Source organism: Miniopterus natalensis, chromosome 11 (assembly GCF_054644295.1).
Source record: "Miniopterus natalensis isolate mMinNat1 chromosome 11, mMinNat1.hap1, whole genome shotgun sequence".
Taxonomy (NCBI): domain Eukaryota; kingdom Metazoa; phylum Chordata; class Mammalia; order Chiroptera; family Miniopteridae; genus Miniopterus; species Miniopterus natalensis.
The window spans coordinates 35543313-35564854 of NC_142091.1; the positions used below are offsets into that span (position 1 = coordinate 35543313).

Sequence of the window (21542 nt, forward strand, 5' to 3'; positions counted from 1 at the left end):
ATGGAAGGAAGGAAGGAGAGAGAGGGATGCGGGGAGGGACAGTAGGAAGGAAGATGGGTGGATACATTATCTAGCTTACTTAATTTTATACTGCGGATTCAGAGTCCGGAGAGGTTAAATCATCTCCTGAAAATCACATTACAGATTAGTAGCAGAGGCAGGAATAGAAGTCAGCTCCCACATCATTGTCTCTATATCTGTCACCTTCCGTTAAATTACAGATACTTTCAAAGAAGAGACCATTCAACTCTTCAAACCTATGATATTGGACCGTAGTATTTGCTCTACAAATGAATGGATAATGGAAGCTTCCAAATGTTACTGTAAAAATTCCTTTTACCCAACGTTTTCCTCAGTCATTATGCCCCTGCTCCTCACTGACCTAGTTCAGAGGAAACAGCTGTCTATCGCTAAGGAGTATCCCCAGATTGATTTTCATGTAAAACAAGCCCAGGAGGCAGCAGATACCTTTCTCCTTGGACTGCCTCCTCTGAGCCCGTGACCTCAGTCTGGGCCAGTAATATGGTGCCTATTTGCATAGTTAGGATACAGTGACATCAGTTACCAAGTTTGGGGGGTTGCTTGCTTTCCTCTCAGGTGCAGGAATGTGGAATAACAGAAAGTGCTCGGAGTTTGAATCTTGGCTTTACCTTCCACTGGCTCTATGTGGCATTGTGGCATCAGGGAAATGAGTTCACCTTTGTGCACCTGCCTCCAATTATAAATTGGCAATAATAGCAACTATTCATAAAAACCACTAAAATATTAACTGAAATAAAGCACCTACCCTAGCTACACAGGTGATCAGTAAATGGTGGTTTTTATGGCAGCAGCCTGGCCTGGTGAAAACAGCACAGGCTTTGGATTAGACAGAGCTGGATTTAACGTCAGTTGCATCCACTTTCTAGCTATGTGATCTTGGGAAAATCCCTTCACTTCTCTGAGCTCTAATTTCCTCCTCTGTAAGAGTGGGGTAATAATGTCTATTTTGCAGGGTCGCCATGAGAATTAAATGGAAAAAAAAAAAAGTACATAAAATCTCAATCTAATACTGGCCACACACAAAACGCTTGCTAATTATATGGTAATTATGGTGATGATGATGAAGATGATGGTGGTGATGTTGAAAGGAGCTTCCACCTTCACTGCTTTAATTGGAATGAAACTTGAGAGCAACCTGTCCTCCAGGAAAGCCCAGCAGCCACCCTGAGAGGAACTGGGTTTTGATTGTCCAGTCCTTATTGGGGAAGGAAAAGGCAGGATCCTGCCAGCCGGCTGTCAGCCGGGATCCTCGTTAGGGAGGAATCCAGTGGCACTTTTCCAGAGAGTGGGCTTTCTGATGGGCAGGCAGACTTGACTTGGTGCCTGTGTATAACAATAACGAGGCCTGTGCCTCACAGAAAACCCCATATCCTTCTGCACCTCGTATGCTATGCCACAGTTTGTATAGTCTGAACGGGAGTCCATTTAACAGGTTCTGAGAAGCAGGCTGTCACCCAGCAGCATTTTGAGCCCAGCAAGGCAAGGCAGGCCCAGAAGCACAGCTCCTCACTCTGCAGACTCCCAGCTGTGTTTCTGACTCAGGGAGGGGGTTCCCTGTTCTCCTGTGCAGCACCCCCACTGGTGCCAGGGGTACAGGATCAGGGATCACCCTCAGGGAAAGATGGGCAGCAGCTCCCCAGAATGTGAGGGCCCCAGGCAAGCAGAATGGGCTCTGGGTTGGGCTGCAGAAAGCATAGAGCTTGACTCAGGACTGAAGCAGAAATACAGATGGACTTAGAGTGAGGAAGGTATCCCTCAGGAACCCTATCTGGTTCATCTGTGTCCCCAGAGCCCAGGACTATGCCTGGCCCAGAGCAGGTAGGTGTTCAGTCCAGATTTAGTGAACGCAGTAGCTCTGTCTGACATTCTGCCATGGCTGCCCTCAACTCCACATAAAGTGATGGAGATGTGAATGATTTCAGTTGCTCTAACATAGGTCTAAAGTAGTGGTTGGGGGCAGGGAGACATAGTAGGCATAGGAACCACCATCACTAGATTAGGTGGCTTGAAACCCATCTTTCCTTCCTGGCCAAGAGGCCTGGATCCCAACACCTGTCCCTCACCTGGAATCATGGGGAGAATACAATGCAGAGTGCCCTCCACTGAAACTTGAGTGGGATGGGAGGGATCCCCATGATCGTCCATATAAGGAGGACAGATAATAGGACCCAGACTGCAGAGCTTGGGATCAGACAGCTGGAAAAGGGATGGCGGCATAGAACATCTCAACAAACGCTCAAGGCATCTCTTTCCCCATTACCCGACTTTGGTAGTGTCTGTTCTCTTGGAAGGGACTGACTGGGTTGAAGGGGCTGGACATAGGACAGACACATCCCTTTAGTGAATAGTTGTGGCTTGCCAACGAGGAACAGGTTAGCAGAGTACAGGAAGAGGTTCTGACAAAAGAGCCTCCCCCAAGTTATTTGAGCATCAGTTCAGAATATGTCTGAGGACACTATTGTGAAAGAAATAATGTGATGTTGTCAAGTCTTTCTGGGCTCCCCTACGCCTAGTAGGTTATCAGCTCACTCAAACTAGTAGTCAGGTGAGAACAGACTGCTATGAAAGTCAGCTGACAGGACACACTGAACCCAAAGAGAGAAGACTCAGGGAGTCAGGGGGAATTTAGGAAAAGGAGGGATGGGTGACCAGAGCATTCATCCCCAGGAGACAGAGGATCATGTACTATAGAGAGTCAGAGCCTATGCAGAGGGGTGAATGGGCAGGCTCAGAGAGGGATAGAGGTGCCCACAAAACGCAGGCTCTGTCCTAAGCCTTGTTAGTCATTGAACCCCTAGTGCCTAGCATAGGGGTTGGTATAAACTAAACCACAGGGATTGGTAGCATGAGTCCGTGAGTCAGCCAGTCAGCCGCAGATGAGGGTCTGAAGAGAAGTGAAGACAGTGCTCTGAGAGTTCAAGGCCGGCTATCATTCCCACTGCAGATCCATGTCCCTGAGATCATACCACAGAGCCAGCATTTGGTGCCTCTCTGTTTCTGCAGCACCAGACACAGGGCCTGGCTCAGAGTGAGCACCAGTGAATGTTTGCTTTTGAAAATGGATGAGCAAATGAACACATGAACCAACGAATGAAGACTTCTGGTAGAAGATGGCCTCTTGCCTGAGACAGAGATTTCATTGAGGAGGGTTGGCCATTAAAATATTATTTATTCTCGTGCCGAGCGTGGCTCAGCGGTTGAGCATCGACCTATGTATGATCCAAGAGATTGAGGTTCGATTCTCCGTCAGGGCACATGCCCGGGCTGTGGGCTCGATCCCCAGCAGAGGGCATGCAGGAGGCAGCCAATCGACTCTTTCATCATTGATTGATGTTTCTGTCTCTCCCTCTCCCTTCCTCTCTCTGAAATCAATAAAAACATTATATATATATATATATATATACACACACACACACACACACACACACATATATATATGTGTGTGTGTGTGTGTAAAATTTATTTATTCTACCCCGGCCAGGTGGTTCAGTTGTTTGGAGCGTCATCACATACACCAGAAGATTGTGGGTTCAATTCCCGATGAGGGCACATACCTGGGTTGTGGGTTTGATCTCCATTCAGGGTGTGTACAGGAGGCAACCGATCGATGTTTCTCTCTCACATCCATGTTTTTCTCTCTCTTTCTCTCTCCCTTCCTCTCTCTCTAGAATCAATAGAAACATATCCTCAGGTGAGGATTATATATATATAATTTATCCAACTTCATGTCACAACAGCCCATGAAATCAGTTTAGCGAGTTGAAATTCTTTTTTTAATAGAAGTAAATTTAAATGGAATTAGGTTCACAGAGATGGAAAATATTAGTGCAAGACTGTAAAAAGGATATGTATTTCATGAAACTTCTTTTGGCTTTGTGTATGTGTGTGTGTACATACATACTACCTAATAGGCTGTGTATGGGTTTCAGTTGAGTAGTATTTAAAAATGCATTCTAGACTGAGGAACCAGTATAACTTTCCATGATAATCAGAGTATGGAGAGAATTTTAATGTGGTTGGAACAGAATTATGGTGATATTATTTTACAAATCAAAAGTCAACAGACGTGCTCTAACATTTGAAATCAAGATGGTCTTAGGAAATCTGGAGTTTATGATTCTGGCGTCTGGGGGGAACATGTGGGAGAGGGAAGAACATAAGAAACTATGAGGCCAAAAAGGTGGTCTGGGGTGGGAACTAAGAAAAAATATACCCCTCAGTTGTCCACTAACCAGATCAGAGCATTTCATCTCCTTTTGGACTTAAACTGGATGTAAACAGAAGTGAAGTAACCTTGATGGCAAGTAAGTCTTGAGAATTTCTTTCACACCCTTTGTAAAGGCACAAAGTTTCCAGGAATTTTAAAAAGCAAGAGTTTACAAGAGGAACAAAATAATAGAAAGGAGGGAGAAAAGATTATGTATGCACTATAATTTTTTCTATCAGCCCTCTGCAGAACAAAAGCCGTATACGAGTGTTGGTGGCAGAGCAGTTACAGAAAAGCATTTGCTTGCTGCTCTACCCCCCTCCCCCCCCCCCCCCCCCCCGGCCTTAGACAGCCCTCAGATAGCCCTCAGAGAGGCTGAGCAGGAGAGATCATCTAATGGAGTCCAAATAAACACCAGCTTCCTGACAGCTGGCCTCTGAGCGAATTTATTATTGAATTATACTCTGCGTTTTCAGTACAAGCTGAGCTGACAGGCTATCCCATCAGTTTAAAAAGGGGGTAGCGGAGAGAAAGACAATGATAAATTACCCTGATGGAAGATGGAAGAAGGTAAAGATCCTGCTTCCTCCAAAATGTCAACCATCATATATTATTCATGTTGGTTTTTAAAAAAATCCCTCCCCACATTGAAATGAATGTTTATGATGATAAAGCAACGAGGTGAATTCAATTCAGGATGCAGCCAGCAACTTCTCACATCATCCCGATGAGCAGCTAACAACTCCTCCTCTGCCACTTGATCATCCTTTTATTGATTTCAGAACGGAATTATAATCTCTGTTTGCTCTGTAGCTTGAGTTTGTTGCCAGCTGTCCGTCACAGGAAGCATGAGCCGGCCGAGGATGCTGTGCTGGAGCTGGAACCACGCGAGGTTTCAAGGGAGAGAGCCTGCATTCAGGCCCTGGGGCCAGTCAGAGCAAGTGGCCTTGGGCGAGCGAGGCCCAGCGTCCTCATCTGTAACGTGGGCTTACTAATTCCCACCCTGCGGGTGGTTGGGAAGATTAAATGAGATAAATTACCCAAAAGCCCAGTGGCTGGCACATAGTACACGTTCAGTAATAGCACCTAGCATTTCCCAAGGACAGTCCATGTGTCAGGCATTGTTTGAAATGCTTTGTAAGTTTGGAAAGGACTAACTTTACATCTCCTGCCAAACCAGATGACCTGAGGCACAGCGAAGTTGAGTAACCTGGCCAGGGACATAGGGCTTGTAAGTGGCAGAGCCAGTGTTCAAAGCCAAGCTGATTGGCCCTGGATCCCATGTGCTGAGCCTCTGTTCTTCTCTGTGAGGCCCTTTCTATTCCCATCTCAGCAGCTTCAGTTTGGAAATGTAAACAGCATGATGCTGCTACAACGCTACAACCCCAGGTGGCCCTGACTTCTCTCTAATAGCGCACAAAAAAACCTAGAAGCTAATGTGCAGTAGGTCTTAGTGCTCCAGAGCACTGGCCTCGGAAGCAGATAGCCTGGGCTTGAATCTTAGCCCCACCCTTTGCTCGCTGTGTGACCTAGGACAAGTCTCTTAACCACTCTGTGCCTCACTTTTCTTATCTGTCATATGAGGATAATAATCCAAACCTCATAGGGATGTCTGAGGATTAAACAAGATGTAAAACATGTATATGTTAGGGCAGTAAGCATTTAATAGTGTTCGTAACTGTTATCGCTAATAGTAAGTCAGTGTTAGCATTAGCAATGGTATTAATATTCATATAGGTTTTAGTGTCACCATGAGAACTGGGAGGAAACTGAGACCCTTAGCCTGAAGCATTAACATAGTTACATAATTGCTGTGAATATCCTACACCATGGCGGGCAGAGGCAAATGGGCCTGTGAGGTCGTCAGCTCTCTGCGGTAGAAGAAGCAGCTTGAACCCAGAGGAAGTCTTGGCTCAGCAAGGTAACAGCAGAGCCTGAGTCCTGGAGAACCTGCAGCCCAAAGTGAGGCCTCTCTCAAGTAGTAATTGCAACGTTTATAAGTCAGGGACTTCTGAATTGCCATCCAACACTGACATTTCAAGCAATAAGAAGTTAAAATACCAGAGAGCCATGCGTCACATTACTAATACTGTCCTCGGTGGAGAATGTTGGGTGAGGACCTATCAGACACCTCTGCGGTGAGCCTGGCCGGCCCCCCAGTCCCTCCTGGAGGCAGGAAGAGGTGATTCTAAGCGAATTCCACAGCGAGTCCCAGTGTTAGCTGGTCAGATGACTGCACCAGCCCACAAGGTATTCTGAAGGAGTTGGGGACCCACTCCTTACGGAGGTAGACAGTGGGCCCTTATTGGTTTATTCTAGTGTATTACAACATGACTGCAGTGCATGGTTGTGTAAAATTTCGTTTTAACCAAACCTGTGTATAAAACAGTCCAGTGGCATGAAAAGATTTTTGAAAAGTAACTGCAGATCAAAGATAATACAGTGCAAGCAAACTAGAACAAGGCGGAGCTGATACAGTACAAAGTCTCCCTCGACTCCATGAAGTGAAAAGCAATAGTGATCATTCTAATAATAATGATCAGCTCTAATAAAAAGGTAGCCAAGAGAGTCAAAAGTTTCAAGAATCTACGAAAAGTTAGCCACGAGATTCAACATTATCAAGGAAACTATTTGAAATATGCATTTTTATCCATCAACCCTTGCTCCAAATGTATGATATGCTTTCCAATATTAGCTCATGATTGTGGCACATGTGTACAATTTACTAGTAAATATAAATACATCCAAGAAACCTGCTCAAAAATGTTTACCAAAAGGAGTTTTAAGAACCCTGCTCTGGGTTTTGAGACAGCTAAAACAACTTGAGATTCTCGGTTGTTTAGGTGTGTGTCTGTGTCAGAATGTAAGGAGTATGAGAGGTGAAGTGACTTTCCAGGGTTCTCGTGGATAATAAATGATGAATCCTGGCTCCTCAGCAACTCTTGGCGAGAATGGGCAAGTCCATTCCCTGTGGAGACTTTGTTTTCTTGCCTCTACAGTGCAAGGTTGAAAGAGATGACCAGGAAGGTCTCTTCTTACATGTCATGACTAGTGGGTTCCCAAGAATATGAATATGTATTTACAGGTGGAAGATGTCAGGCTAGAAAAGCTGGTTAAGGAGACTGAGGCAGAGCACTGAAATGGAAAGCTAGAAAGAGAGCTGCAGAGCAGTGTGTGTGGCCCGTCTGGAAAGAAAGTGTTAGAGGCTGCAGAGTGGACCAGGTCAGGCTTTCGCTGGGAACCCCCTTGATGGAGGTAGTTTGACAGGCCATGAAATGGGGCTTCTCATTTGGGCCCAAGTAAGGTTCTTACAAATGTTGGGTAAAGTGTAGTAGATGCTGGAAAGATCCCCAGTCAATCAGCATGATTTAGCAGGAAACAGTCTAAGGGTTGGTACACGTCAGGCATATAAATCTGTTTAAAATATGGAATGCAGAGGAGGGATTTGCATAGCCAGGAGGGGCATAGAGTAGCAAATACTTTAAAGCAGAGAAAGACTGAGGTTGCTTTTTGCCATCTAGATCCCAAATGATTATTCCAGTCTCCTGAATACAAGTTTCCTTAGCTGTTTTCATTTAATAACAAAAAAAGTTAAAGCTGCAATTTTCCTGCCTTCACCCTCCTTTATCTGCTTGTATAATATACACTGAATAACAAATTAACTTAATATCTGGCGTTCGCATTTTGTTTTTTAAGTTATCTAAAAAGGGACTGATGAGGAGGCGCTAGAATCAAAGCAGGAGGCCTGCGAGCTGAGGCAGGCAGGGCGTCCGGGGGAAGGAACCAAGCTCTGCAACCAGCCTGGGCAGACCGGGTGCAAAGGCACAGCCCCTCCAGCCCTCAGTTCTCTAGCCATAACCTTGTCAAGGTCAAGTAACTCAAAGTTCTCTGGCATCACCCTCAGTTACAGAAACACATCAGTTCTTTATTCATTCAATAAATAATTCATCAAGAGCTTACTCTGTACCTTGCATTCAAATTCCAGGGCAAACCCTTGTTTGGGTGGAGGCTTTCTTTTGCCCACTCAGAAGCGAGCATCAGCCATGCTCAACGCTAGGGAGATGTGGTCCCTGGCTTCAAGGAGCTCATGGTCTGCCAGGGGAAAAGACTGCCCAATATGTGACTGCACTCAGCATTTCTGCAGAGGAGCCCATGGGGCTAGGAGTGCTGCGGTGCCATTTGGTGATTGCTCTAGGTGGGTGCGGAGGGCGAGCAGGCAGTTTTCAGGTGAACAGGACAGGAGGAAGGTTGCAGATAGAGGGAACAATGCAGAGATAAGTATAAGCATTGTATGAGCTCCATTAACATTCTGAAGCATGTAGCAGAACTAGCTGATCTGGATCGGGTAGCGCCAGATTAAAACATTATCAATTCTTCAAGGTGCATTGCATTCTATTTTACATCTGGTTGCAAAAAACCAGCCTGCGTGGACAGATGAGAGAATGGAGGGCCAGAGAGGTCAGAGGACTCTCCAAGGTCATACAGTTAGAGCTGACTCCTTGCCCAGGGCTCTCTTCACCACACCCCTACCACTTCTTCCTGACAGTTGAGGTTAGGTTATTTGCTTGATTCTGTTTCACAGGAATTTTGTCTCTCCAACAGTTTCCTGTCTTGATCCCAAACCTGGCCACTGTCCTCAGGAAGCAATCAAGCCGACCTTCCCCCTCTTCGGCGTCAGCATGGGCACCTCAGTCAGGCCCTGAGTGCATGATTGGCCTAATGCCAGCATGTTTGACGCCCCTCTTGGCATGGCACAGCGCTCCTTCCTGGCAGAGTTCGCCCAGCCTAATTGCCTGTTTTGTATCCCAGCTGCCTGACATATGCCAAGCTCATGTGTTGACTCACTGGTGTCAGAGACAACTACACTTAGGATTTCAGATTGGCTTTGGTGAGCTCCAGCAAGCAACTGGGGACTGCAATTCATGCAATTCTATAACCCCAGCACCTAACACAGTGCCTAGCTTTCAGTAGGTGCCCAGCTTTTTAATGAAATTAAAGTGAATTTTAGTGACTACAGGTATATAACACAGTCGTAGGAGTAAGGACTTAAATAAGAAGTCCTAGCTTTGAGTGTCAGCTCAGCCAATTTAGTTATTTGCAGTCTGACCTCCAGCAAGTCTTTTCTCTCTGAGTTTCAGTGACTTGACCATTTTTTACCTAACAGTGTCACCTTCCTCTAGCTCATGTGTGAGAAGGTAAGACAGCTATGTAAATGTGAATGATATTATTATATGACAATCATAATTATGCAGAGATACTTGGAAGCTTTAGAGGAGCCTAGAGGAGGGGTGATTAATTGTGCCAGGAAAATATGGTCACAGCCTCACTGAGGTGATGACAGCTTAGAGGGGACTCTGAGGATGAGTAGAAAATAATACCCCAAAATTTCATTATGCCAAGACAGTGACCAAGGGAAAGCAAAACACATCAACTATAGGACAGGTAATAAAAGATCATATGAGCCAGGTGGGAAGCCAAGTTGGTGACATGATTTGCACCCTGTTAGTGATTTCCCACCACCATGGTCTTCCATTGTAGAATGTCACAGTCAAAGCAACAACTGTTTCTTAGCCACATTGACCCTTCCTGTGGGGTCAGTGTTCCAGTGGTATACAGAAGCCGGCTCATACCAGCTCACAAGAACTGATTACATTAAATGTCCAGGAATTCTGCAAGCTACTTTTTTGTTTTAATTTTTTTAATTTACATTTTCAAGAGAGAGGAAGGGAAAGGGAGATAGAAACATCAATGTAAAAGCAAAACATGGATCAGCTGCCTCCTGCATGCCCTCTACTGGGGACTGAGCCTGCAACCCAGGTATGTGCCCTGACCAGGAATTGAACCGGCAACCTTTTGGTGCATTGGAGGACAACCAACAAACTGAGACACACTAGTCAAAGCTGCAAGCTAGTTTTTAAACACAACTATTATTAAAAAGTAAATTACATAAAATTAAAATAAAATATTAAATCAAAGGTAATAATCAAAACTCATCACTTTCTAGTTGTTTACTGTAATTTACTATGATCTTTGCTGTGGAGTTTATTTAGCACTATTGTATCTCTATGGTGGAAATACTACATAATGGTGTATTACTGCATCTCTTCCCAGCTCTGGGTTCAGTGACATCTCATTGGTAGCTGAAATTGGCCGCCATAGAAGTATTTACACCACAGAAATAGGCAAATGTTACAAATTAAAACTATTTTTCTTTTGAAAGTCAATTGTTAAATGTTTAGCAGTACAACACTGATGGTATCCATTAAATAAATGTATGAAGAAAGAAAGCACATCTTTTCAAACCTCCCTGGACAAAAACACGTGGCAAGAGACACATTTCAGGGGCCTCCACAGGGCAGACTCCTCCATCTCCTTTGTTCCAGGGAAAGCTTTGTATTAAACTGGGTTTTCTTGACAACTGAAAATCATGGTCAAACAGAAGGAGGATGGAAGTGTTTTCCTCCAGGACTTCATTCCTGAGCCAAATGCCTGTTTTGGCAAGAGGCCTCTGTGGTCTACAGGGGCACAGGGAGTGAACTTAATCTTGTCCAGAATCCAAAGCAGTCCATAGGAGCCTGGGCTAAAATTCCATCTGCTCTGGCTTGCTGAGGCGGAGGCCACATGATAGCCAAATGGGGCTGATTTCATGGTTCCCAGTTATCAGGGAATCCCCAAAGGAAGATAAATCAGAGAAGGCTGGCCCATACGTGTATGGGGGCAGCAGTCAGGGCAGCGCCTGAAGGGAAACCGTTCTCAGAGGGCTGGTTATTGTCCAGGCAGAACCTGAAGACACACGTCAGGAGAAGGCTGGATAGTGGCCAGCACCAGGAGATGAGATCTGTTCGTAATCCTCTAGAAGGACAAAGTTCCAGCAGTAAGAAATTCAATTTTCCTCCATTAAAGGAAGCATCTCTCAGTACCAGCTGAATACAATTGATGGCATAAATCTTACCCATTAGCGGAGAGATAATTTTGCGTAAACATATCGGGAGACCTTCAGAGCAGGACTGAGAGTCTTTGCTGAGCCTCACCCGCTTAACTTGTTTGCCACGTAATTGCATTTAGACGAAGGGCCTCGGAAGGAAACCACTGACTGAATTAGCATTAACCAGATTGTGTGTAGTGAGGTGAGGTGGGATGGGGTGGGATGGGGTGGGTGGGGGCAGGGAGCGCGATGCATTGTAGGTAGTTGTTCTTGTGGTTCTTGCCTTCAGAAAGGACAAGCTGACACCAGTGAGACCAGCTGCTTACAAGCCTGGTGTTAATTGCTTTCCTCATCAAACAGAGAAAAGTTTATCACTCTAAGAAGGTAGAGATGTAAGCCCCTAATAAAGCAGAGGCTGGGTTTGAGATTTTTTTAATGCATGCCCTAGGCCAGAAGAAAAGCCTCTGGACAGAGGTGAGTGGAGCAAGTTCTGTGTACAACGGACACTACCTGCATCTTTGCCTCAGATTTGTCTTGTCAATGAGAGCTGTCCCCTCAGTGCCCTGATTTTTTAGGACATTGACCCCACTGCACACCTTCATTTCCATTCATTGCCAGTAGTTCTGAGGCCTGGATTCCAGGCCTGGCTTTGCCACCACCTCCCTGTGTGGCTTGGGGCAAATAACCTCTGTGGACCCCAATTTCCTCTCATTCCACTAATTCAGTGATTTTCCAACTGACTTTTCTCTGGCTTCTACAGGGACAAAGACTTCACAGAGTTGCCCTCAGAATCACCCTGAGAGAAAAGGGGGGCCCCACCTCTGCTTCATCTAGAGCCAATCTTGTTTGTATTTGTTTTCCTCTTTGGGGTCCTTATAAAATGTCATCTGCTAAAAAGGCTCTGTTTCTGAAATATTAGGGGGAAAAGTCATTCTAGATCATCTCTAATTGTCCCACTTATTTACTCAAGCTACTGTTTTCTTTAAACAATGACCTAGTATTTTTAGGCATTTCCAGGTTCTGCAGAGAGAAATGAATAGGCCTTGACCCTGCCTTCAAAGAGCTCATGACCTGGTGGAAAGGGAAACATGCCAGTGAGGTCGAGTATCAAGGTGTTGAGTCAGGTTTTAGAAAAGAGTGACTAGTCCTAATTAGGGCCATCAGGAAAGGCTTCAGGGAAGAGGTGTCATTTGAAGCTGGGCCTTAAAGGCTGAGAAATTGATAGAGGGGTGCAGGAATGCCGTTTGAGGCAGATGGAAGAACATTGCACAAACACAGAAGCTTTAAACAAATTTGCCTGGTGAGTATGGGGAAAGCAGATGGTTAGTTGTCTGGAATATAGAGGGAAAGCGAGACGGGGGCATATTGGGAGAGGTGATAGGTTTCAGAACCCCCTCCAGGCAGACTCTGCCAGCATCTGCCCTGTGCCTGTTTGCAATGCCAGATGAGAGGTAGTGCCCTCTGTTCTGCTCACTTTCTTGTACGTCCACTTCCAGTGAGACTATCAGAGGCAGTAATAACCACGGCCATTTATGGAGCTTACTCTGCACCAGGATGAAAAATCAGAGATTCCAAGAGCTGTCACATACCGTGCAGGTTTAGAGAGCTGGAAAGTGACAGAGCTGGGATTTGAACTCAAGTCTCTAGACTCCAAATTCACATGCATAACTACACTGTATAGCCCCTTCAGATCAGCTTTGTATCCTTACAGCATAATATAGCATCCTTAGAAAATGACCTCTGAGTGAAATATCTGAAAACATCTCCCAATAATAATTCTTTTATTTTTATTAATTTATTTATTTATTGAGTTGAGAGAGAGAAGAAGGGAGAGAGAGAAACACTGATTTGTTGTTCCACTTATTCATGCACCCATTGGCTGCCTCCTGCCTGTGCCCTGACCCAGATCGAACCCACAACCTTGGCACATCAGGACAACACTCCAACAGAGCCACCCAGCCAGGGCCCAAAAATAATTCTTTAGGATACACTTTGATGCCTTAAATTGAGGCAGTGTGAAAAAAAAGAAAAGAGAAAAGAAGGTTATTGTTCATCCTGAGTGAACGCCTTGAGCCCCAGAGTATCGAGGCTATCTGAGCGACCTGCCTTCTGTCTCTGACCTCCTGGGGTTCCCTGCCAGCCAGGATTCTGAGCATGAAAAGTAGGTTATATTATTTACTCTTCTCTACCCACAGGCATGCATGTGTCATTCGTGGTCAAGTGATGACATCAGATGGGACCCCACTGGTTGGTGTGAACATCAGTTTCGTCAACAACCCTCTCTTTGGATACACGATCAGCAGGCAAGATGGCAGGTAGGAGACCTTTTGTGGACCAGGTTAGTGAAGTCCCTGCTTTCGTGGTCTTGCCACGTAACGTCTGCTGGAATGACGATGGGACTTGGGTTCAGAGGACCTGAATTCGGATGCCCAGCTCTGCAACTCACTATCTGTGTCACCTTGTATCTCACTCTGGCCTAAGTCCCTTTGGCTGTAAATTAAGCAATTTCTTCTCATTTGGTTCTCACAGTAAACCTAAGGTACCTTAGATGTATTTTCCTGCTTCGTGACTTAGGATATAAAACACTCCCGTGTGGACCACTGTCTCCAGACCAGGCAGCTCTAGAACTCTTAACATTCCTGCTGCGTTTTCCCTCTGCAACCACCTAGGTCTGTGGAAACCACTGAGTGAGGACAGAACTCTGACCTTTGGATCCCTGGGAGAACCATTAGCAGGATGGAGTAGTTTTTAATCACTCTGGCACTCCCATTTGCCAGCTATGTGTTCTTGGACAAATCTCCTCACCTCTCTGAGCCTCAACTTCTTCATCTGTTAAATGGTCCTAACATTATTTAGCTCACAAATGGGTTGTAAGGATTATATTTATGATGGATGGGGAAACACCTTGAACATAGTAAGTGTCTGGTAAATCTTAGCTCCCTGCCCCACTCTGGTTCATTGCTGTATTTCCAGGGTCTGGCACATGAATATGCAATAAGTATTAGCTGTTTATTAAATTTACAAGCTATTCAATGACGAGAAAGTAATGGTTACAGTACAAACAATGAGAAGGTTTTGGAGAACGGGGGAGGGGGAGGAGAATAGTGGAATATTTAGGCTGTTGGTGGTGACAAGTCCTCTATTTTTAATAAAATCAGGTGGTGGCAGTCCATCTGGCTAAGTGTGGGCCCATAAGGTTGATTTTCACTCTGTGTTGGAAATTATGCTGCAGCCTGATTGATTTTAGCACCTCTTTAATCCAATATCAGATGTGAACATGTCCCAGCCGAGGTGATAATGAAGTAGCGGCTCATCTGTTTGTAGACATGTGTGCCTCTTAACGGGGTTGGCAAGCTTGACACGGGAGCCCTCTTCCCCTCCTCTCACTCCTGTGAATGGGAAGGGGCCCAGCTGGAAGAGGTTGGCGGCCAGTCACCAGGGATAACCTGGCCAGGCCAGGCCGTGGCTCCCTGCCCTGCACACATTCCATCCCAGCAAGGACCTCAGTGCAGACTTCCCCTTCCACATGGAGGAATCTCCCTCCTCGTGCTCTGTCTCTACTACCTTCCAGCTTGGGGCCGCCTGCTTTATGGAAACAGCAGATGCGAGCATCCTAGGCAACAGTTATTCTGCCTACTGACTACATGATTACCTGCTACGAAGCAGTCATCAAAAAAGAGCCATAGGGACAGCTCTTTTTTTGCCATGAAATTTAACAATCATTCATGTGAGATGGCAAATACAATCGTCAGTCCTTTGCCCTGCTGTGCTTGGTTAGGGTGGGTCCATAAAACACATCAGAGTCGCGTAAGTCTGGTGGCCCTTGGGAAAAGCTCACTCTAGCACCTCCAGGCTTTGATCCCTCCTGTTTGTGCTGCTCCTGCAATTTCTACTGCCTCTTGAGAGCACAGGGGTCCTGGAAGGTAGGCGTCAGCCATATTCCTGTATCCGTCTGCTGAATTACATCACAGTAGCTCGAGTTCTAACCTCTGGTAGCTTGGGTTCCAGGTCAGTTCTTACCAGTGCATTATGGAGCTTAAATTTTCTTCCCATCTCAGATGGTGCATAACGTATGGGACAGCCGTGCGTGTTCTCCAAGTGTCTGAAAATCCGTTTGTATAGTGAATGGATAGCATCTCCCCATTTTCTCCCCCCTCTCCTCTGCTTCACTTCTTTCTTACCTCTCAGACCCCAGGAGAAACTGTAAGGCTGGATATGCAGTTGGAGATGACAGTGTGCATTGTGAATCCAGGGACTGTGCCTAACTCACGTTTGTAACCTTCACATTCCAGGCAGACCCTTGTCCAACCCCCCCCACACACACACACACTCATACACACTCATACACACTCATACACACACCCCACATGGAAATACCAGGCTCCCGTCTTAACAAGAATTCATAAACAGAAAGCAGTACCAGAGAAATTAACCAAAAAGATCATTAAAAAGATGAAAAGTAGAAGTCATGAAGAAAAATTTCAAAAGAGTAGGAGACAAGAGAAGCAGTTCAGGCTCGTTGAATTGAAAAATGGGCTTGCACAGAGCATGATGCCCGGGGAATGGGGCACGTGCTTTTCTTATCCATTATCCCATCTATCTAATTAAAAACTCTGCCAAGTGATTATGGTCATTAAGTTCATTTTACATGAAGAGATTGGGGCTCAGACAGGTAACATAACTCACCTATGGAGTCAGCAGCAGAGCTTCGACTGGCCGGAAGCTGCTTGCACTTCATCTGAGAATCGGGCCTCCCCTTCGGGGTCAGGTTCAGATCTGTGTCCACAACAGGGTTTCCCTCCAGATGAGCAGGCCTGGCTCTTGGCAAGAGCTAATTACACCAAGCTCTTGGCAAGACCAGCTGCCCCCAGCTTGCTCACAGCCATGAGACCATGTGTTCTCATGTTTGTCTTCCCTCCCCACTGTCATCCTCTCATGAAGGGAGCTTGTAAGTCAGGCCAAAATCCTCTTTGATGGTTATAAAACGTTCTGTCAAAGTACAGATGCTGTTCAGTCCTCTGGGTGCTCCCCCAACCATAGACGTTCTCCTGGAGAACCAAAACCCAGAGCCTAAGTTCAAAATAAGCACCTTCTTTGGTGTTTCTATCTCATGACTTATCAAAGCATGTGGTGCCCAACTGTCTTTACCCAAGTTTGGGCCTAGAATGGCTGAGTGAGAAGCAGGCAAAGTGGGTGAAAACTTCTGCAAAGGGCAGAAGAGTCTGGCTTTGGAACTTGGGGACCTGAATCCGGAGGTGCCATCTACCAAGATTTGGCACCAGGACAGAACAGTTCCCTGCAAAATCTTTCTCTCCTTCTAGAGGAGAGAAGAGCAAGCTGGAACAATGACCCCAATCCCACAGGGTGTATTTACCAGGATTAAAGGAGGGGTTCTGCATTGGGGTCTCCAAAACCCACTGCACAGGTCAACATCGGGTTGCCTTACAATAACAACCAAAGTAAGGAGGAGCTTAGGGTGTTTAGTAGACAGTCAGTTCAGAAGACATTGACAGCGTCACGCATGCATTCCTTTTCTAAACTACAATCATCAAGCACTGGGCGAGGTTCCAGAAACACTGAAAAGAATTGGTGTCCCTGGGCCAGAGAGTGAAACTCGTGATTCCAGGGCAGGCTCTAGGGAGGAGTGCGCATGGTGCAATGGGAGCCCAGGGCAGGCAGCCGGCATGCTGACTGGGTAAGGTGTTAGCAGGAGCCTTCCATCTAAAAACAGCAAGAGAAGGGCAGGCCTTGAAAATGCATCTGAAACGTAATAGCTGAAAGGATTCTATCTGAAGAGACATCACAGACAGGAGGTGGCAGATACACAGAATCACTCTTTCCAGGTCCTGAAGGATGGTCAAAAGCGGAAGGAACAGACTAGTTTTGAAGTCACCTCAGCAGGTAGAACAAGGACCAGGAGCTAAGGAATTATAAGGAGAGGGATCCGGGCTCAATTCAAAAAAAAAAAAAAAATCTTAATCAGAATTAGCAAAAGATTGGACAGTCCTCCTAAGAATATAGCAAGCTCCTCATCGCTGGACATGTATAAGTAAGAACCAAATGGCCCCTTGATGGTGAGTTTGTAGAAGAAACCAAAGCATCGGATTGAGAGGGCAGTGAACGAAGGCTCTCGGGATGCCGTCGTGGAGATCTCTTCTCACCTGGGAGGCTGGGGCTCAGTCTTCTGGTTCCCCTTTCACTTCTGATGTACTGAGATTCTAACTGTGCCATCTCTACATTGCCTAGCTATTTTGTAATCCACAAGGCCTGTGTTGAGTAATCTATCATAATCAGAGCTAAAGCTGACGTAGAGTCGTAGAACCTTAGTAACTTAAGGAGAATCCATTTGAACCTTTACATTTTATAGATGAGAGAATTGAGGATCAGAGAAGCTGAGCAACCTACCCAAGTTCACACAGTAATTCATGACAGAGGCAGAACTAGCCTTAGGATTCCTAACGCCAGGGCAGGGCTTGTTCCACTTTATTCTGCTGACTTCTCACTGAGCTTCAGCTCCAAGAGGCCTCAGTACCAGGAGCACCATAGCAGAGGCTCACCCTCTGCCCTGTGTCTTGGCAAATCGCTCTCCACCACAGTGGTTTTTCATTTGGTTCTGGCAAATTCTCTATTGTGAATCATTTTTAAAAAAACAAGCACACAGTGCTTTCTGGATTATCTGTTTGTGCTGCAGTAAAGCCCTTTAGGTTTTACAGTCTCCTCAACAAGCGCTCAGACCCTTTGGTGTAATTTTTTCTCCTTTCTCCGCCTCTCTCCTCCTGCTGCTCTTCTTCCTCCTCCTTGCCTCCTGCCCCCTGCTGTTCCCTCTTCTCTTTTCCCCGACCCTGCCCTCCCAAACAGCTTTGACTTGGTCACAAATGGCGGCATCTCCATCATCCTGCGGTTCGAGCGGGCACCTTTCATCACCCAGGAGCACACCCTCTGGCTGCCTTGGGATCGCTTCTTTGTCGTGGAGACCATCACCATGCGACATGAAGAGAATGAGATTCCCAGCTGCGACCTGAGCAACTTCGCCCGGCCCAACCCGGTCGTGTCTCCGTCCCCGCTGACGTCCTTCGCCAGCTCCTGCGCAGAGAAAGGCCCCATCGTCCCGGAGATCCAGGTACCGCTTCGCTGGCTGCGCTTCTGCGCGTTTTGCAGTGGGGAGCGGAGGAGGGTCTGAGACGCGGGAAGAGGCCCCGTCAGCTCACCGCAGCGTCCAACTGCCCGGTGCCCTCCGGCAGGGAGAAAGCTCCACCCTGGCCAGTACGTTCAGTGGTTAGAGCGTCGGCCCACACACTGAAGGGTCATGGGTTCAATTCCCAGTCAAGGGCGTGTACCTGGGTTGTAGGTGCGATCCTTAGCTCCAGGCGGGGCATGTGTGGGAGGCGCCAGATCTATCGATGTGTCTGTCATCTATTGATGATTCTGTCTCTCTTCCCCTCCCTCCCTCCCTTCCACTCTCTCTAAAATTCAATGGGAAAAATATCCTTGGGTTAGGATTAACAAAGAATAAAATAAAATGTTTCTATGCCCCTCCCACTCTGCCATCCAGTCCACTTCCACTTTCCTTTTCCCCAAGCTCCAGTATCCCCCCTCCCTCGTTATTTCGGTTAAAAATATTTATGATGATAGGTTCTACCAAGCTAAGTGAGACAGAGAGCTCCAAATAGTGAGCATCATAATAAAAATGAAATGAGAAAATGGCAATGAAGTGCCTAGCACAATGTCTGGCACCTAGCAAGTGCTCAATAAATTTTAGCCATTAGTATTATTATTATTAAGATTATTTTACATGCCCTGCCTTCATGCCAGTTAAGGATCACTTTGGCTCATCTCTATATGTGCAAGTGCTTTACTTAATTATCATTAAAAGGAAGTAATTTGCAAAGGTGCATTTTAATCTACTAGAAATCAAGATAGATTCTTTGCCCAGCAAAGCTGTGTAGAGTGTGATTTGTTCCACCATCCCCACCCAGTTTCTTATAACAGAAATGAAGGCCTGGAGAAGAGGAGCTGGCGGTGCAGGGAGAGAAGCCCTCCTGACTAATGAGAGCTCTGGCTGTGGACTGCCAGTGCTGATGGAGCAGAGGGTTGTTATATTTTTGTGTGTATATTTCATGCCTGGATGAGCAAACACATCTCTCTGCATGGGCCCTGTTGAGTGGCTTCAGATGCCAGCCTACAAGAAGGAAATACAGCAGTTTTGAAATTCTCATTGCACCCCAAGGTTGAAACCTCAGTCCTTTTCAGAGATTCAGCGCTTGTCTCCTGTCTCAACTACCAGGTTGACCTTAAGAAATGGTTGTCAGTGGAGACAAGGCTTGCTGGAGAGGAGTAATTTGTTACCCAACCCCAGTTCCGCTCCAGTTAGACATTTTCCCAGGAGCAGAGACTTTGAAACAGATGAGGTGAAAGGTCCCACCCTTTTTGCAACGCTCTCTGGGCTGGGTGTCTCCAGGCCCAGCTGGGTCACAAACCTTGCTTATTACCAGGTTGATGAAAACAAATTATTGGGTTTTGCCAGTCCAGTCATTGGCTAGCCTTTGCAAGTACTGGGAGATGTAAATTTTAAAGGGTATGTCAAAGAAAGTAAATATTTATGAGGGCATCAGGATGGCACTTGATGCTACCTGTGATTCACTGGGATATAGAGCCTGCTCTGCCTAGAACTTGTAAGCTGAAATTTAGAAAGAGTGCTTTGGTTTAGGCCCAATCCCTAAAATTTTGTGTAGTCAGGAGAATGGGGTGGGGTGGGAGTTCGCATCGATCTATGAAATGGACAGAAAGGAAAGGAGTTCTTTGTGAAGGCCCAGTTCCTCTGTGAACACAAGAGTAGAATAATCATTGTCCTTTTAATGGACATGTTAGCCTCCATTGATTTGATGTCCCCTTCTTGAAACAGAGCCCAGAGCATCAAGCTGATAAAAGGTCTCTGCTTTTGCCATGTTCCAGAAAGTCCTGGCATTAATTTCAACTTTGCACTGCGGATCTGAGCCCATTGCACCCAGCAGAACCACTCTATTCATCCAGCACATCAGTGGAGCGTGAGCTCCATGCAACCAATTCGACCTCTCTCTTTGGATGAGCAGGGGCGTTCCCACAGGGCCTTGGCAGGCTGTGCTCTCAACCCTGCGTAACTGTTTGGTCAACATCTCCTAGTCTCCGTTTACTTTACTGAGGAAAAAGGCCATTGGAAACAGATCTCACTTTAGGAAAGTTCTGAGAGAGAAACAGTCCTTGCTGAGGCAGCTGTCCGCATTAGTCTTCGGGAAAGATCTGTCTTCATAGTGCCCCCTGCTCCCAGCACCCCCCCCCCCCCCAGGAGGACCATCACCCACTTAGTAACATCTCCCAAGTCTCCATCATGTGCTGGGCACTTTCTGTATGTGGCCTTCCTCACTGCTCACACTAATCCAGCAAGGACACTGAGATTCAGAGGTTCCATGAGTTTTCTAGAATGACACAGCTAGTGAGTGGCAGGCGACATTATGCTGAGTATTGCGCACACATTATCTGAAGCGCTCCTCACTGCAGCGAGCGCCGCCCCCGCGTGAATGCAGGAGGCCCTGTGCCCCACGGGGCAGGGCTGCACCGTGGGAGAGCCGAGCCGGAAACCAGGCCTCTGACCCTTCTCTCCCCTCTCCTCTCCCCCTGCGCCTCTGCATCTTCTGCTTCCCACTCTCCTTTCTCCCCCCTCCTCTAGCGCCTGCTGCCTCCCCCCTCCTCCCCTCCTTCCTGCCTGCTCTCCCCTCCGCCCCTGGACCGCGCAGGGCACGTGGGGCGATGGCCCTCTTCCCTCGGCCGGCGATGCCGTGGCCGCGCCCTGGCCGTCAGCCGCTGTGCTCTGCCTCCCCAGGCCCTGCAGGAGGAGATCGCCATCTCCGGCTGCAGGATGAAGCTGAGTTACCTGAGCAGCCGCACGCCTGGCTACAAGTCTGTCCTGAAGATCAGCCTCACGCACCCCGCCATCCCCTTCAACCTCATGAAGGTCCACCTCATGGTGGCGGTGGAGGGCCGCCTCTTCAGGAAGTGGTTCGCCGCAGCCCCGGACTTGTCTTACTATTTCGTCTGGGACAAGACAGACGTCTACAACCAGAAGGTGTTCGGGCTCTCGGAGGCCTTCGGTAAGCCCCAGCCACGGGACTCGGCACCCTCAGGGAGACAGTAGACGTGGGGGGACGGGGCTCTCTTCCCGCCTGCCTGTTTCTTCTCACTCCTGTTCTCTTCTCAGAAGAGCCTAAGGCTTAGTCGGCCTTGAAGATCCTTCAACAACCCTCCCTGACCTAAAACAATACAAAGATCTGAACATGAAAGACTTGGTCATAAAAAAAAAAAGTTACAAAACCAAAAAGGCCCTTGGAAAAACAC

General features: G+C 46.8%; 1 protein-coding gene across 1 annotated transcript in view; it reads left to right on the forward strand.

The window, feature by feature from the left end:
- The window catches only part of TENM4 (teneurin transmembrane protein 4), a 660554-nt gene that overhangs the window by 575472 nt on the left and 63540 nt on the right, over positions 1-21542 (forward strand). The window contains 3 exon segments of the mRNA XM_087821630.1: positions 13370-13489; positions 18033-18294; positions 21031-21298. Of these exon segments, the coding sequence (XP_087677756.1) occupies positions 13370-13489; positions 18033-18294; positions 21031-21298 (650 nt within the window).